The sequence below is a fragment of the Pseudorca crassidens genome, chromosome 2 (assembly GCF_039906515.1).
Source record: "Pseudorca crassidens isolate mPseCra1 chromosome 2, mPseCra1.hap1, whole genome shotgun sequence".
In the NCBI taxonomy this organism is placed as follows: domain Eukaryota; kingdom Metazoa; phylum Chordata; class Mammalia; order Artiodactyla; family Delphinidae; genus Pseudorca; species Pseudorca crassidens.
Genome location: NC_090297.1, coordinates 95,055,269 through 95,072,746, shown reverse-complemented (window position 1 = coordinate 95,072,746; position 17,478 = coordinate 95,055,269). Strand labels below are relative to the sequence as shown.

Here is a 17,478-nt window from a genome sequence, read left to right as displayed (position 1 = left end):
AAGAATCAACATTGTGAAAATGACTATACTAGCCAAAGCAATCTACAGATTCAATGCAATCCCTATCAAACTACCAAAGGCATTTTTCACACAACTATAACAAAAAATTTCAATATTTGTATGGAAACACAAAAGACCCCCAATAGCCAAAGAAATCTTGAGAAAGAAAAAAGGAGCTGGAGGAATCAAGCTCCCTGACTTCAGACTATACTACAAAGCTACAATAATCAAGACAGTATGGTACTGGCACAAAAACAGAAAGATAGATCAATGGAACAGAACAGAAAGCCCAAAGATAAACCCACGCACATATGGTCACCTTATCTTTGATAAAGGTGGCAGGAATGTACAGTGGAGAAAGGACAGCCTCTTCAATAAGTGGTGCTGGGAAAACTGGACAGGTGCATGTAAAAGTATGAGATTAGATCATTCCCTAACACCATACACAAAAATAAGCTCAAAATGGATTAAAGACCTAAATGTAAGGCCAGAAACTATCAAACTCTTAGAGGAAAACATAGGCAGAACACTGTATGACATAAATCACAGCAAGATCCTTTTTGACCCACCTCCTAGACAAATGGAAATAAAACCAAAAATAAACAAATGGGACCTAATGAAACTTCAAAGCTTTTGCACAGCAAAGGAAACCATAAAGAAGACCACAAGACAGCCCTCAGAATGGGAGAAAATATTTGCAAATGAAGTGACTGACAAAGGATTTATCTCCAAAATTTATAAGCAGCTCATGCAGCTCAATAACAAAAAAACAAAGAACCCAATCCAAAAACGGGCAGAAGACCTAAATAGACATTGCTCCAAAGAAGATATACAGACTGCCAACAAACACATGAAAGAATGCTCAAAATCATTAATCATTAGAGAAATGCAAATCAAAACTACAATGAGATATCATCTCACACCAGTCAGAATGGCCATCATCAAAAAATCTAGAAACAATAAATGCTGGAGAGGGTGTGGAGAAAAGGGAACCCTCTTGCACTGTTGGTGGGAATGTAAAATGATACAGCCACTGTGGAGAACAGTATGGAGGTTCCTTAAAAAACTAAAAATAGAACTACCATATGACTCAGCAATCCCACTACTGGGCATATACCCTGAGAAAACCATAATTCAAAAAGAGTCATGTACCACAATGTTCACTGTAGCTCTATTTACAATAGCCAGGACATGAAAGCAACCTAAGTGTCCATCAACAGATGAATGGATAAAGAAGATGTAGCACATATATAGAATTTAATACTACTCAGCCATAAAAAGAAATAAAATTGAGTTATTTGTAGTGAGGTGGATGTACCTAGAGTCTGTCATACAGAGTGAAGTAAGTCAGAAAGAGAAAAACAAATATCATATGCTAACACATATATATCGAATCTAAAAAAAAAAAAAAAGAAAATGGTTCTGAAGAACCTAGGGGCAGGACAGGAATAAAGACACATATGTAGAGAATGGACTTGAGGGCATGGGGAGGGGGAAGGGTAAGCTGGGACGAAGTGAGAGAGTGGTATGGACATATATATACTACCAAATGTTAAATAGATAGCTAGTTGGAAGCACCCACATAGCACAGGGAGATCAGCTCAGTGCTTTGTAACCGCCTAGAGGGGAGGGATAGGGAGGGTGAGAGGGAGATGCAAGAGGGAGGGGATATGGGGATATATGTATGCATATAGCTGATTCACTTTGTTATAAAGCAGAAACTAACACCATTGTAAGCAGTTATACTCCCATAAAGATGTTTTAAAAAAAAAAAACCCAAAACGGCACAGTCCTAAAGGAAAGGAAGGGATGGGTAATATGTTATGTGAAGATATTCTGATGTATGTGCATGTCTAGGAAAGGAAAAGGCTAATATGTGATATCCTGTTTGTTAAAAGTAATAAAAATAGCAAAGTTTACCCCAAAAAAAGTCTTTCTCTATAACTATAATCTCTAAATTATCAGAATTTGTGGAGATAATACAGCACATAAGAGAATCTACTTTTTGAGCTCTTCAGTATTTGAGTTTCACAGATAGAGAGAGAAAATGGCAGAGAAAGGGCCAGAAAGCGAACATTCATAAAAAGCTCCTAAGAAGGAATGATGAATACATTTTATTCTACTAAATTTTAATGCTCATTTTCTCATTTCACCCTAAACATATTCCACTAGGAAAACATACTGTTACCTAAGAAACCAAAAATTGTTTACTCTCAAAAGAGCAGGAAATAAAGAAAGCAGCCAGGAAGTTATGGTTTGAGAGAAAACAGCACAGGAAGGCTAAGTTTTACAAAAATGCATAATTTTAATCAAGAATTGATTTGTGTTAAATATATATATTTTCATCTTTATAAAGTAGTATGTAAATAGAGAGCTACATGGATCTTGCTACATGGAAGTTGATGCTTAGGGAATTAATTGTTTTCTTTTCTAGATGTATATTTTTTCTCAGATATTTAAATGATATCTGATTAACTATTTTTTGGTATAAACTTATTTATTTTTGGCTGCGTTGGGTCTTCGTTGTTGCGCGTGGGCTTTCTCTAGTTGTGGTGAGCGGGGGCTACTCTTCTTTGCGGTGCGTGGGCTTCTCATTGCTGTGGCTTCTCTTGTTGCGGATCACGGGCTCTAGGTGCACGGACTTCAGTAGTTGTGGCACGCAGGCTCAGTAGCTGTGGCTCGCGGGCTCTAGAGCACAGACTCAGTACTTGTGGTGCATGGGCTTAGTTGCTCCGTGGCATGTGGGATATTCCCGGACCTAACCCGTGTCCCCTGCACTGGCGGGCAGATTCTTAACCACTGTGCCAACAGGGAAGTCCCTAACTTTCATTTTTAACTATTAAGTGTCTTCAAGATTGCTGACAGGCATCCTATTGCCTTTTCCCATTCAGCTCACTCTCTTGCTCTCTGAGAAGACTTTTACACATTTTTTCCTCTTTGCTCAAACCCTCACCTCCATCTTTCCCATCCTCGCTCTTCAATGATTAGCTCATTTCCTGTATCACTAAGAAAAGGAGCAATTTGAAAATAACTTCTATATGTTTCCACTTCGCATATATATGCATCTGTATCCACACTCTCTGTCTTCATCCCTCTTGACAATCCAAGGACACTGTTCTAGCAACTGGCCCTTTTGTCTTCTGCACCACATTTCTCCTTGTCTACTGGACCATTCATATCAGGATACAAGTATGCTGTGCTATCTCCCATTTAAAAAAAAAAAAGATAAAATCTGCCCTTAACCCCACATCCTCTTTTTATTTAGGACCCCGTTTTTCTGTTCCTTTTTTGTAGCAAAATTCCTCCTAAGAATTGTTTACCCTCACTGTCTCCAATTTTTCTCCTCCAAGACTTTCTTTAATCCACTCCAATGTGGCCGTAGTCTAAAAGCATTCCACCAGTGCTTGTCAGAGTCACCAATGGTCTCTATACCGCAAAATCCATAGGTCAATTCTCAGCCTACGTCTTCCGTGACCTAATTGCATAGTGTGTGGCACAGCTGATTACTCCGTCCTTTTTGAAACACACTCTTTACCTGGTTTCAGGACAGTAGTCTCCTTTGGTTCCTTCCTCCTATCTCACTGATTGCTCCTTTGCTGGTTCTTCCCTATCTCACCGACCTCTAACATGCGGGAGTGTCCCACACCTCAGTCTGTGGTCCTTTTCTTTATTTATACTCATTCCCTGTAGGTCATTTAATCAAAGCTCATGGCTTTAACCAGTACCTATGTGCTGATGATGTCATGATTTCCAAATTTGTGTCTCCAGTCTAGGCCTCCCCACTGAACCTTATAGTGATATATCCAGCTGCCTACTCAAAATGCCTGGCTGGGTGTTTAACAGACATCTCAAACTTAACGTGTCTGATACCCAAGCTCCCAACCTGTTCCTCTTGTAGGCTCTCTCATTTCAATAAATTTACACCATTCTTTACTCAGGCCCAAAACCTTGGATTACAAAACAGCCTCCTAACTCATCTACCTATTTCTGCCCTTGGCCCCTTCACTGCTCCCACAAATTGTCTATTCTCTACCTAGCAGCCAGAAGTTTGATAATCTTACATTTTACTCCTCTGTTTTAAAGCCTCCAGTAGCATTTTTTTTTTTTTTTTGGCTGCGCCGTGCGGCACACGGGATCTTAGTTCCCTGACCCAGGATCCAAGCCAGGCCCTGGCAGTGGAAGCATGGAGTCCTAACCACTGGGCTGTCAGGGAATTCCCAACACTCCAGTAGCTTTTTATCTCACTCAGATTATAAGTGGCCTATGAGACTATTACTATGATGGCCTACAAGATCCTTTATCATCTGGTCTCATCTCTTATCACCCTCCTCCTCACCCACTCTGCTCTAGACACACTGGTCTCCTGACAGTTACTTGAATATGCCAAACACCCACCTCTCTCAAGGCCTTTGTCCTTGTTACCGCTGTCTCAAATGCTCTTTCCCCAAATATCTGCATGGCTTGCTTCCTACCTCCCTCAGGTTTCTGCTCAAATATCACCTTTACCAGGAAGGACTTCCTTGACTATATAAAATAGCAACACTTCTCGCACCATGCCTCTCCTACCCTGCTTTATTTTTCTCCAAAGCATTCATAACTATCTCTATAGTATATATTTACTTGTTAGCTTGTTGTTCGTTTTCCTCTTAGAGTACAAACTCCAAGATGTCAGGGACTTGATCTATTTTTTTCACTGCTGTTTCTCTAGTGCAGCGGTCCCCTACCTTTCTGGCACCAGGGACCTGTTTCCCGGAAGACAATTTTTCCATGGACGGGGGTGGGAGGGTGGGGGATTCAGGCGGTAATGCAAGCGATGGGGAGCGGCAGATGAAGTTTCGCTGGCTTGTCCGCCACTCACCTCCTGCTGTGCGGCCCAGTTCCTAACAGGCTGCTGACTGGTACCGGTCCGCGGCCCGGGGGTTGGGGACCCCTGCTCTAGTGTCTATAGATTAGGGCCTAGCACATGGCACTTAATAGGTATTTATTGAAGAAATGACAAATCTATAGAGATCAAATTAAAAAGTTAAATTTGTATAATTTCACCCAAAACCTGAAGATGACAAAAGACCCATGGCTTAAATAATTTAGAGCATGGAGAGTTTGTTTGGTAATAAGTAATAGTAACTTCTGTAAGGGTCAGGTCAGTCTCCTAAAAGAGGAACTATTTCTTCATTGGTATTAGCCTACAAACACTACATAATATGAATGTGAAAATTTAAACAAATAAATCACTATTAAACTTTCAGACAAATAACTCATTTGCTGCGCATCAACTTACGTTTTAAAACATGGGTCACCAGACATCAGTTGCATACTGATTAAAACCTAAACATAAGAAAAAGAAATATTGTAATTATAAAAATCTTGAGAGGAGAAGCCACATTCTGCTAATCTATGCACCTTCCACATCACCTAGTCCAGTATTCCCTATTTATAAATAAAATGATTACTGAATTGGGTTATATCCAATATTGAACTGCTGCTTTATACAGACATAGGTTAAAAATCATTTTCAACATTAACAACTTTGTCACTGCAAAAATAAGAGTGGAAAAGATGGAAACAAAAAGCAAGGGCTTCATCAGTAACAATATTCTGGGTGTGTGCTGTTCTGGTCTATTTTATCTGTCTTTCCTCCCAGACTCCTGTGGTGTTTAAGTGTCTGGAATGTTTTCCTCCAACATGTTTGCCATAATGATGCTTTCAGGGGTGCCTGCTGGTGGCCTGTAAGAGTAGAATGCTTCTGGCCTTTGCTCTAGCTTTGGACAAGAATGAATGAATGTAGTTTTTAATCATTCATGATTTTATTCATTCATGAAGCAATTATAATATTTTGTAAAGATCAGGCTTAGAAATAGCTGATCATCCTGACACCCGAGCTATTCAAGACCTTTCACCCACAGTAAGAGGCATTTCCTCTGGAGGATTTCTGTATGTGTTTATCCTGAAGACTAAATGCTTAATTCAAGTCTCCACATACCTATTAGCAGCATCTGAAATATGAAATGCACAGGGTTATCTCTGCAGTTCCCCATTCTAAGAAGCTAAAGAATAAAAGGACCCAATATTTGGAGAAATGTGAACTCTCATACACTCTGCTAATGGGAATGTAAAATGTTTCAGCCACTTGAAAACCAGTCCAGTAGCTCTGCAAAAGGTTAAAAGCAGAGTTACCATGTCACCCAAGAATTCTGCTCCTAGAGTACTTATTCTTGGATACATGCCCAAGAGAAAAGAAAATATATGCCCACAAAGAAACTTGTATATGAATGTCCATAGCAGCATTGTTCATAATAGCTAAAAAGTGAAAACAACAAGCCAAATGACCATTAACTGATGAATAAATAAAATGTGGTATAGCCATACAATGGAATATTACTTAGCCACAAAAAGGAGTGTAGTACTGACACATGCTACACCATGGATGAACCTTGAAAACATTATGCTAAGTTTAGAGAAGCCAGACACAAAACATTACATATTCTATAATCCCATTTATATGAAATGTTCGGAATAGGTAACTCCATAGACAGAGTAGATTAGTGGTTGTTTAGGCTGGGGGGAAGGGAGGAGAGCTGGGGCAAAGTGGGAAGTGACTGCTATTGGGCACATACGAGGTTTCTTTTTTGGGGTGATGAAGATGTTCTAAAATTGATTATGGCAATAGTCGGACACACCTATGAATATACTAAAAACCATTCAACTGTGTACTTTGAGTGAAATGTATGGTAAGTGAATCATAGCTCAATAAAGCTATAAAAAATTTAGAAGTACTCAATGTCCTTCTCTACCTACCAAATGCATCAGCTTCTCTCTCAAGGTACTTACTATGTGACTTTAATGTTCTTGCCACCTTCTAGAAAGAAGGAGTTAGCATCTGTAGAATATCCACCCTGCCCCAGAGTATACTAGGCTCTGTGAGGACACTACTGCAAACACATTCTGGGAAACCTATCAGGCCAAGACCTTTTAGAGAAGGTCTCTGGAAACAGCCTCCCCTGCCTCCCAGGTTCTGCTGACGTCATCACAAGCCAATGCCACTTAGCAGCTGAAGTTCTAGGGAGGGCAGGGAAGCTGTGAGTAACCACAGGAAGTTGGTCTACAGACAGAATGATAATGCAGAGAGGCAAGAACAGTCCCTGAGAGGCCTAGAAAGCTCCTTTAGCTCCTGGGAGTTCAGGTCTGGTTGTCACTTCCCACCCTAGGGCTCTATGAAACGTCCTTGTGTTTGAACTAAAGTTCTCTTCTACATGAGCTAACCTGAGGGATTTCTACTCCATCCAACTAGTGTTGGCAAAATCACATACAGTAACTCATTTAGGCCTCAAGAACAGGTCCCTGGGGTAAGTACTGCAACTCCCCTTTTACAGAGGAGGAAACAGTTGGGCTGAGGTGAAGTGCTTACACAGGGCTCCAGAGATCTAAGAACAAACACAGAGCCCTGATGCCATAATCCACGCTCCTGCCACGTGGATGGGGTTATGCTCCTTAAGCTCCCTAAACCTCTGGCTACTCAAAAAATTCTGGTTGAATGAATGAATGAATACCTAGAGTACTATTATTCAGAAATGGTATATTTTTGTTGGACCAGAATTTAAAGCTTTGCTAATGCTTTCTGAGATGCTGCTATTCTCTAGGTACTGATTGCCTTTTAAGAATCAGCCATAGGATCTTATTGTGTTCTGGGAATAATAATGATAATGGTAATAGTAACAAAAACCTTAACAGTAGTCATGAATTAAGAATCTATTAAGTGCCAGGCATAAACTAAGTGGGTTTGAAAACTGTTAGATATAGGGTAATTCTTTTGTCCATTAACTTCTGACCATTCAGTTTTTATTCAGGATTATTTTCCTTTCTTATCATGAGATAACTTACCATAATGGGGTAAGCCTAACTAAAACACAGCAAAAGGTTTATCCAGTGAGTTTTACCAGATGCAAGGTACCTTACAAACATTTTCTCTACTGGTTTCATTTAATACTCCAGCTCTCTGAAGTGTGTATTCCCTCTGGGTTCACCAGAATACATGGCTCCTGAAGGTACTTGGAAACAGTAGGGCAGATGCCCAAAGTGAGTTTCACTTGTTGCGAGAGAACCCAGTGACTTCTATGTGCCCACCACAGCTGCTTTGGAAATCACCTCTTGGGAGCTACAAGCATATTGTAAGGTATTCATTTACGATGCTCCTTCCCTTCCACTCATCGAGCCCTAATGCTGTAGTGATTGTGTATACTCTTCCCTGAACGTTTACAGCACCATGTGATCATGAAGGTGAACATTTGTTACTTTTCAGTGCTTCTGTGATTTGGATAGTTTTTTCTTCTACATGGTGAGTATTTCAGTGGTATGTTCAGCTCATGATTTCAATACTGATTCCCATCTTGCCCTTGACAGTATATACCTATGATTATTTAAAGGCAGAGAATCTCATTTGTTGACATGTAAATCTAGAAACGTGCTTACTTTAAGAATGGAATTATCCTGTCTTGTATTTTTGGTATCATAGCCTTCCAGTAAACAGCGACGAGTGGTATTTCCTGATCCAGCAAACTCTGCCAGGTTTAGATCTGCAAAGCCCAGCTATGAAAAGAAAGATAATTATATTAATAGAATATCTACTAGGCTTCTATCATATTATCTTTAAAATAAACATTCAATCCATGCTCTAGCCAAGTGGTCTCAAACTTCAGTTATTTGCAGTTTTTGCCAACTTAACAACACCTGTTCTATTCTTTGCTTAATATTGGGTTGGCCAAAAAGTTTCTTCGATTAATGAATATGTTGTTCAATCAAGTTCTTGGTGAAAATGAAAAATGTGTCTTTTTACTTAAAACCGAACGAACTTTTTGGCCACCCCAAATGTTTGTTAAAAAATTGGCTCCCTTTTTGCAAAAATGTACCACCTATTCTACTCTTGTCTTAAGCAATATGATCTCTGAAATCACATATTTGATTGCTAAATGTATTTTTCTGCACACATTAAAATATATAACTTAATGTAAAAATAATGCATATTAAACAACTGAAATCACTGCAGGTTAGCAGTGGTGCTCACACCGCTCTATGGGAAATACTAGCAGACCAATCATGGTCATTTGCACACACACAGAGAAAACCAGTCAGACTCTCCTCTCCCTGTTCTGGTCTGGCTCTATTCCCAGTTAACCACTGGTGACTGCAGATAGTTAGTTGCAGGTTACTAAGTTCTCACTGCCCACCCAAGAGCGAAATGATTTAAGTGTATCACATACTTCCTTTGGTACAAGCTCCTCCTCCTTTACCACCTTCCACAACAATTGTCTTGCTGGTCCCCCATGAGCTGAATCTCTCTTTATGAAGCCTTCTTCCTTCCTTCCCCACACCAACCTTCTCTGCTGTTACCCAGAAGCTCAGCTCAAACGCATTCCTCCCTCTTATTACTACTCGGGTTTGGTCCCCATTTTCTGCAGCTACCAAAGATTACCCTATGGTTTTCCTCTGATGCTGCTCAACCCTATTTCTCATTTCCAAGTGGTACAAAAAATCACTCCTTTATATCATTATTTTTTGAACACTCTATTCTATATGACTAAGTGTATACAGTCTTTTATTAACAAAAAAATGTGTTGAGCTTGCAAGTACATCTCCTTGAATATATAATAAAAAGTATTATACACGTCAAACCCTGCTTGATTTTAAGTTGAGTGCTGTGATTTTAAGTTGCCTGCTTTAATGCTTTAAAACATGCAGTGAAGAACATATGAATGGCATTTAAGATGAAGATTTTTATTGTAGGATGGAGCATTATTTTAGTGGTTTTTAATTGGTATAAGAAGAATGAAGAATAAGAACTTAAGAGACCAGCTGAAGGACCACAAGCTCCAAAAGCAGTAAGTCAGGAACATATCAAGCCACAGGTAATATCTACCTAATCTTCACATGATTACTCCGGTCTTACTGCCTTTTTTAGGGGTCCAAGAGATCAGCAAAAAGCCTGGATATGTCCAGGGCAAAGCCACATCCAAATGAACATGGGAAGACTCCTGTGGCTGTGTGATCACACGTCATCCACATGCCTTATTTCATACATTATCCTTTCTCTTTGAACCTCCAATACCTTTTCCATCCACACTCTTTGCTGATGCCTTGCTTCCTATTTCACTCAGAAATAAAAGCAATCAACAGAGCATTCAACTTCCACAAGCTCTGATCACCAGCCACATCTACTCGCCTACCTGAATCTGTGCCCACATGTTTACCTTCCCACTTACTGTAAGTGAGCTGGCTGCGCTCCCATCCAAGGCCAACCACTCTCCTCTCGCCTATTCAAGTTCATCGCTTCAGGGATTCTTCCCTCTCTATGGATCATTCCCAGAACACAAACATGCTGGATTTTCTCCCATCTTAATGAACAAAAGAAAACAAAACCTCACGCCATACCTCTCTCCAGTCTACTGCAATATTCTTCTGCTCCCCTTTGGAGCAAGACTCCTCGAAAGACTTGTCTATATTGACTGTCTCTGATTCCTCTGTCCATGGCCACCTCGTCAACTTCATTTCCCCCTCTCCTCCTCATCCACTCTTCCAGCCACAAGGTCCCTTTCCTTGAAAAATGCCAAGATCACCTCAAGGCCTTTAGCACTTACTGTTCTTTTGCCTGATACATTCTCTCTCAGATCTCACAGCTTTCTTCCTCACTGCATTAGGGTCTATGTTCAAATGTCATCTCTCTACAGGGGCCTCCCCTGACCATTCTAGAACATGCCTGGCTCCCCCCTCCCTTCCCCTGTAGCTGTCACTGTCTACCCCTTATCTGCTTTATTTTTCTTAGTAGTTATCATCACATCATGTATATACACATTTCATATTTATTTTATTGTCTGTCCCCCTCCCTCAATCCCCCATTAGAATGTAAGCTCCCCAAAGTCAGGGATTTTTGTCTGTTTTGTTTACTGCTGTATCTCTAATACTTAAAATAGTGGCAGGAACAATGCTTGGCACATGGTAAGCAGTTAACACGTATTTTTTGAATAAAAAACAGCCCTTTGGCTCACCATCCACTGTTGGAATGCTGGTATTACAGTCACTAAGCATTAAGCAAGTTCTTTTAAAAAAAGAATCTGGTCAGTCCCCATTAAGAAAGCATGCTAAGGTCAACATTTACTGAGCACTTTTTATGTGCCAGGCCCTGCTTTAAATACTGGAAAACAGTGATGAACAGGACAGATAAGAACCGTCTTGCAAGAGCTTACATTGTAATGAGGTACAAGAGAGTCCATATTTCCTTATGATTTTCTCTTTGGTTTCACTGAGATAACTGTCTCAGTAAAATGGCATATATATATAATATAAATTGTAGGTATAACTGTGGTAGAGCTTCCTTCAATTGGCAAATAATTTTGAGCATCTTCATTCCAGATAATGTTAGGTATTAGGAATGTATATTATTCCTATTCTCAAGGAACTCACAGCTTAATAAGGGAAGCTAGAAAAGGAAATAAATTCCTATAAAAAAGTATAAGTGCTGTGATAAAGGAAGGCACAATTACAAGAAAGAGAGGAAAAGAAAATTTCTCAGTGGGGAGGGATGACTAAGTTGAGTTTTTAATGATACATGAGTCTACAGAAGCACATGCATGGCAGGGAAAACATCAAGTCACAAGGCAACAAGGCTAAAACAGCATGGCACACTCCAGGAATGTTCTCTGGGCAGTATGTCTGAAGTATAAGGATGACTGAGTGAGTGGGTGAGTATGCAGATAGATGATTTGCAAACCAAGATGGGTCCAATATGCTAGGTTAAAGACTTTTCATTTTCCTTTACAGGCAATAGAGAGCTGCTGAAGGACTAAAAGTGGGGGAAGGATATGATCATCTTTGAATTTCAGAGCAATCCCTCTGGCAATAATATAGAGGATGAACTGGCGGGAGACGACAGAGGCACAGAAAAGATAGGAGGCCAATGCAGGTTTTAAATAAGAAATAATGAAGGCATAACCTAGGGCAGTGGTCTTGGGACTGGAGAGAAGAGATGGTTTCAAAAGCTTTTTAGAAGGGAGAAATCAAGATCTGTCAGTCAAAGCAGACTGTTTTTTGCCTACCCATCATTCAATGCCCTTATATTCCTTGCTAGCAAGTCCTGATTTTATTCAAGTGTCCACTCTTAGCTCATCCATGTACACAAGGAAAGTAACCCAACCTCTAGCTGACTGTGAAATTGTGATTAGTCTAAGCTAACCATGGCAATCCATTCCTACTGCCCATGACTAGTTGAGGAGTGGGCATATGATCCAGTTGTGTACAATCAAAGGTACAGGGAAATCCTCTGGGGGCCATGTAGGAAAAGTTTTCTCACTTGAAAAAGTCATAAATGGGGAAACAGCTGAGCTTTGTCATATGTGAATGTGTTGACTAAAACTTGAGCAGCTAGCCACCTCCTGACCATGAAGGGAGCTAGCCAAGGACAAAGCCATCACATAGAGAATGTAAGAAAAAAAGAGAAAAGTAACATGGATTCTTGATGATGTTCTTTAGTCAGTGGATTAACCAATCCTGGAGCAGCTCTATCTCACATCTATAGCTCTATCTCATATCTACCTGTTTTGTGAGATTAAAAACATCTCTAGGTGAGGAGGGTTTTCTGTTACTTGTACCAAAGAGCATCCTAACTGATATTGCAGCCAACTAGTTTTAGAGGGGTAGGTAGATTTGATAGTTGAAACTAGTGCCCTGGTTCTTGGCTCAGATGCTTAGATGACTAGACTGATGGAGCTACCATCACAGAGAAATACAAGAGGAGTATGTGGGGAGTTCCCTGGTGGCCTAGTGGTTAGGATTCCGGGCTTTCACTACCGTGGCCCAGGTTCAGTCCCTAGTCAGGGAACTGAGATCCTGCAAGTGACACAGCGTGGCCAAAAAAAAAAAAAAAAAAAAAGTGGTTTAGAGATTTAAGAGGTTTAGAAATAAAAGAGTTGGGTTTCTGGTAGTATTATTAATTACTAATTCCTTCTATGCAGCAAAAAAGTCAGCACATTCATTAGTAATTCCATACAGCTAGTAAAAGTATAAAGGACAGTAGTGATCATGTATACAGAGTGCTAAGAGAGCACAGAGGGGGAGTCTTATTCCACTGGGGGTTGGGTGGGACTGAGAATACTTCCCAAGGGAAACTGAATTAACAGTTGCAATTGTTTAATGCAAACCAGAGACTGTCTCCTAGTAAGGAAACTGAAACTTAAGAATAACATCCCATAATCAACATTTAGAAAGAATATGCCTATAATTTATTGTTGGATCCAACTATTTAATCTCTGAGTTGCTTTATTTAAAAACAGCCAAGCTTAAAAGGGAACACTCTTGAACTGTTGGTGGGAATGTGAATTGGTTCAGCCACTATGGAGAACTACTACTATGGAGGTTCCTTAAAAAACTACAGATAGAACTACCATATGACCCAGCAATCCCACTACTGGGCATATGCCCTGAGAAAACCATAATTCAAAAAGAGTCATGTACCAAAATGTTCATTGCAGCTCTATTTACAATAGCCCGGAGATGGAAACAACCTAAGTGCCCATCATCGGATGAATGGATAAAGAAGATGTGGCACATATATACAATGGAATATTACTCAGCCATAAAAAGAAACGAAATTGAGCTATTTGTAATGAGGTGGATAGACCTAGAGTCTGTCATACAGAGTGAAGTCAGTCAGAAAGAAAAAGACAAATACCGTATGCTAACACATATATATGGAATTTAAGAAAAAAAATGTCATGAAGAACCTAGGGGTAAGGCAGGAATAAAGATGCAGACCTACTAGAGAACGGACTTAAGGTTATGGGGAGGGGGAAGGGTGAGCTGTGACAGGGCGAGAGAGAGTCATGGACATGTACACACTAACAAACGTAGTAAGGTAGATAGCTAGTGGGAAGCAGCCGCATGGCACAGGGATATTGGCTCGGTGCTTTGTGACAGCCTGGAGGGGTGGGATAGGGAGGGTGGGAGGGAGGGAGACGCAAGAGGGAAGACATATGGGAACATATGTTTATGTATGACTGATTCACTTTGTTATAAAGCAGAAACTAACACACCATTGTAAAGCAATTATACCCCAATAAAGATGTTAAAATAAATAAATAAATAAATAAAAACAAAAAAACAGCCAAGCTTAAACAGCAATTAGAAAAGCAAACCATTTAATTTTTAAGCTTATAAATAGCAATGAATGATATTACAAATTCCAAAGGTGTTAAAGAACACCAACTTACCTTTGCATAAGCTTTTCCACCTTTTAATTCCTGCCAAAGATAAAAAACACTATAAGGATATCATATGACTAAAGATTTAAAATTAAATATATGTCAAATAATTTTGAGGTAGATATTTACAGGCTAGCAAATACAGAGTAAAATTCTGATGATCTTAAATCCAACTGTTTGGATGTCCCCTGCCCCCCTGAAAATAACCAGAATTTTTATTTAGAATTTAATTTAAATCTGAAGGAGACAAATGGTGAGAAGACAAGCTAATATTTAATCTATTTGCTGAAGAAGAAACTGCCAAAAATGTCCTGGACACATTGCAAGAACATGAGTCACCAAAGAAAGGTTAAATTAATTACTGAGTTAAGCATATTAATAATATACTGTACAAAGATTTCAACAAGAGTTGAAACCCCCACCCCAGAGACACCACTGTTATGAATTTTTAGGAACTGTCCAAAAGATGTGTATATACATTTCTGCTTTACTCAAATGATAGCACACTACATATACTGTTCTATACCTTACTTTTTTCCACTTAATATATATGGCATTGTTCTATGGTAATACAGTAGAAACTCCCTTATCTAATTCTTATCTAAGTGAAGGAGACTGGCAAAAGTGAAAAGTAAAAAAAAATATATATATATATATATATATATATATATATATATATCTCTTAGCATTTTAGTTTAAAATATGTAACTACATTAATTTGCCAAATCCCTCAATTTAGGACATCACACAGATGCAAGAATTAAGTGTAAAACACTTAGAACACTGCTTAGCGCACAGTATAGGTACTCTGTATTATGTGTTTGCCATTAAAATTAGGGCCAAATTCTCCTCTCCTCACTCACTTTTTTTTTTTCTTGTGGGTTTTTTTTCCTTTAAGTTTACAAAATACATGCTTATAGAAAATTAAAACATTATAGAAATATATAAAGCCAATCATGAAAGTTCTCCCATAATCCCACTCTCACAAAGCCACTGATAACAATGTGGTGTTACTTTTCCATTATTTTTTAGAGCATTAACAAGTTACTCTTCCAAAAAAAAAAAAATGCTTGCACAGCTTCCTTTTTTATATAAGAGTAAAATTTGGACATGTTATTCCAGAGATATTTCTCACTCTTAATGGAGAGAAACTACATGAAGATACCATAATCTATTATACCAGTCCCTTATTGTTAGGACATCTGGGCTAGTTTTAATTAAAGACAAAGGTGAAATAAACTTGCTGTGTACAGTTGTCAGATTATTCCCATTAGGCAGTTTCCTAGTAACTTCATTTCTAATGAAGAGTTAGCCAAAGATTCCAAGCATCTTCAGTATATTCTGGAAAACTACCCTCCTAAAGGTTGTAACAACTACACTCCCACCTACAGCATGCAAGATGGGATATGTATATTTGGAAATGCTTATTCAAAATTACGGTATAATTTCTTAATTTGAAACAAATTTTAAACTGATTGTTCCTGTAATTTTGTTTTCTAACTATAGAAAGTGAAGTGTGACAAATTTTCTTGCCTGATAGGGAATCAGGATGCTAAGGACAGGGTTTGTAAAACTCAGTATATGCCAGAAAGAGGCACAGGCATCAGAAACTTAAGTAACACTTTTCTATGAAGTCTTCACAAAAGACTGCAGCCCTTGCTATAGCTTCAAATAAGTCCATTGGTATCTCCAGTTATTTCTCCAGGTTATTACTTCCAGTAATAATTTGTGGTTATGCAGCTTGACACCTCACTGCAGCCACCGCATTAGTATGTCCAGATAACGTGTGTACGCTGGCTTTAGTTCTCACATCCCAAATCCGTGCTGTTGAGTCTTGGCTACAGGTCACCAGCACGTTGACTGTTGGGTGCAGATCCAAACCATATACTGTACTCAGGTGTCCATGACAGTGCCTTATAACCTTATTATACTCAAGATCCCAGCAGTTGACTTGTTTGTCTTCTCCACAGGAGAACAGGTATGCGCTCCTTGGGTTCACTATCACACCACGCACTGTACTGATGTGCGTTTTAACTTGCCACTAGCCAGTTAATGACAGTTATAACTTGCCACTAGCCAAGTCCCAGATCTTTATAGTTCTGTCAGCAGATCCAGTAACAAACCACTGATTTCCAGGTTCCACAGCAATACATCAAACCCAGGCAAGATGCCCACTGATCACTCTGTAGAGTTTCCACGGTGGGTGCCACTGAAGTTTGGGCATTGTAGGGGCTTTTTTAGCCATCAGTGTGGAGGTCTTGGCATTGTCACCGTCCATAACAACTGCCCCTGCAGGCTGTGACTGGTCAAAAGCCCCAGGGTGTCAGTATTCACCTCCAGCAGGTGCACTATGGTTTGCATCGACTCTGGCTTGGGAAGTAGGTAATGCCACAGCTAAGGACTGGGCAGCTGATTCACTCAGCATTCTTTGGATCTTACTGTCCGCTGTCAGAGCAACCCCAGGTCCTGGTGGATGTGGATGTGTACCTGTCACCAAACATTGAAGTTCTTGTCCTTGATTGGCAGGATACTGTTTGTGTCCACATGAATCTGATGCATTCTGAGGGCCTTTCTCTTTAAGATTTTCTTTTGAGGTAGGCATATGCAACACAGGACCATACTCATTATGCAGCTTGATTGCCATTTCTCGTTTGTGACTGTTCATCCAAAGGCACAGGTTTTCCATTATCAGCCACAAACATGACATGGGTTCTCTTCAATAACCTGAACACAAGTGTGTGCATAGAATGTTTCTGTACCTCCTCGACCATGACGCCATGGTCTGTGTAGTCGCTCCGGCAGGGAAGAAACACTCATCAACAGGATGGAAACCGCCGCCACAGCTCTCCCTCACTAACTTTTAAAAATGTGTTTGCTGAATGGAGCTGTCTCTTATCTAAACCAGATACACAACGCATTATCTACCATTTCCATCTTTAAAGAGGCAAATTGAAATAAGCTGAAGAGTAATCTATGGTAAATTCTATTGTTCGTGAATATGTGTTATCCCTCCCCTTCCCTGCCCGTTTAGTGAGGCCGCGGCCATGCCACCAGATCTACTCCATTATGAATTACCAAATTTTCCTTCTTTATTAGGTCACTGTCATATCATTAATAGTGCCTTTCATCAAACAAAGCAAAACAAAACTTTCTCCAGGTGATCCGTGTCTCTACTGGCTAATTCTTTTCTTTGCTCCCCTTTACAGCCAAACTCTTCAAAAGATTTACCCAAATA

General features: G+C 39.6%; 1 protein-coding gene and 1 pseudogene across 3 annotated transcripts in view; both read right to left on the bottom strand.

Annotated features, from left to right (window-relative positions):
• Window positions 1-17,478, bottom strand: part of EEIG2 (EEIG family member 2) — a 119,895-nt gene that overhangs the window by 47,035 nt on the left and 55,382 nt on the right. For all 3 annotated transcript variants that reach the window (XM_067727102.1, XM_067727103.1, XM_067727101.1), the window contains exons 3-5: window positions 14,253-14,282; window positions 8,467-8,583; window positions 5,279-5,325 (exon numbers count right to left, since the gene is read on the bottom strand). In XM_067727102.1, the coding sequence (XP_067583203.1) occupies window positions 5,279-5,325; window positions 8,467-8,583; window positions 14,253-14,282 (194 nt within the window). The remainder of the gene's footprint in view (window positions 1-5,278; window positions 5,326-8,466; window positions 8,584-14,252; window positions 14,283-17,478) is intronic.
• LOC137212594 (pleiotropic regulator 1 pseudogene) lies at window positions 15,937-17,194 on the bottom strand (annotated as a pseudogene).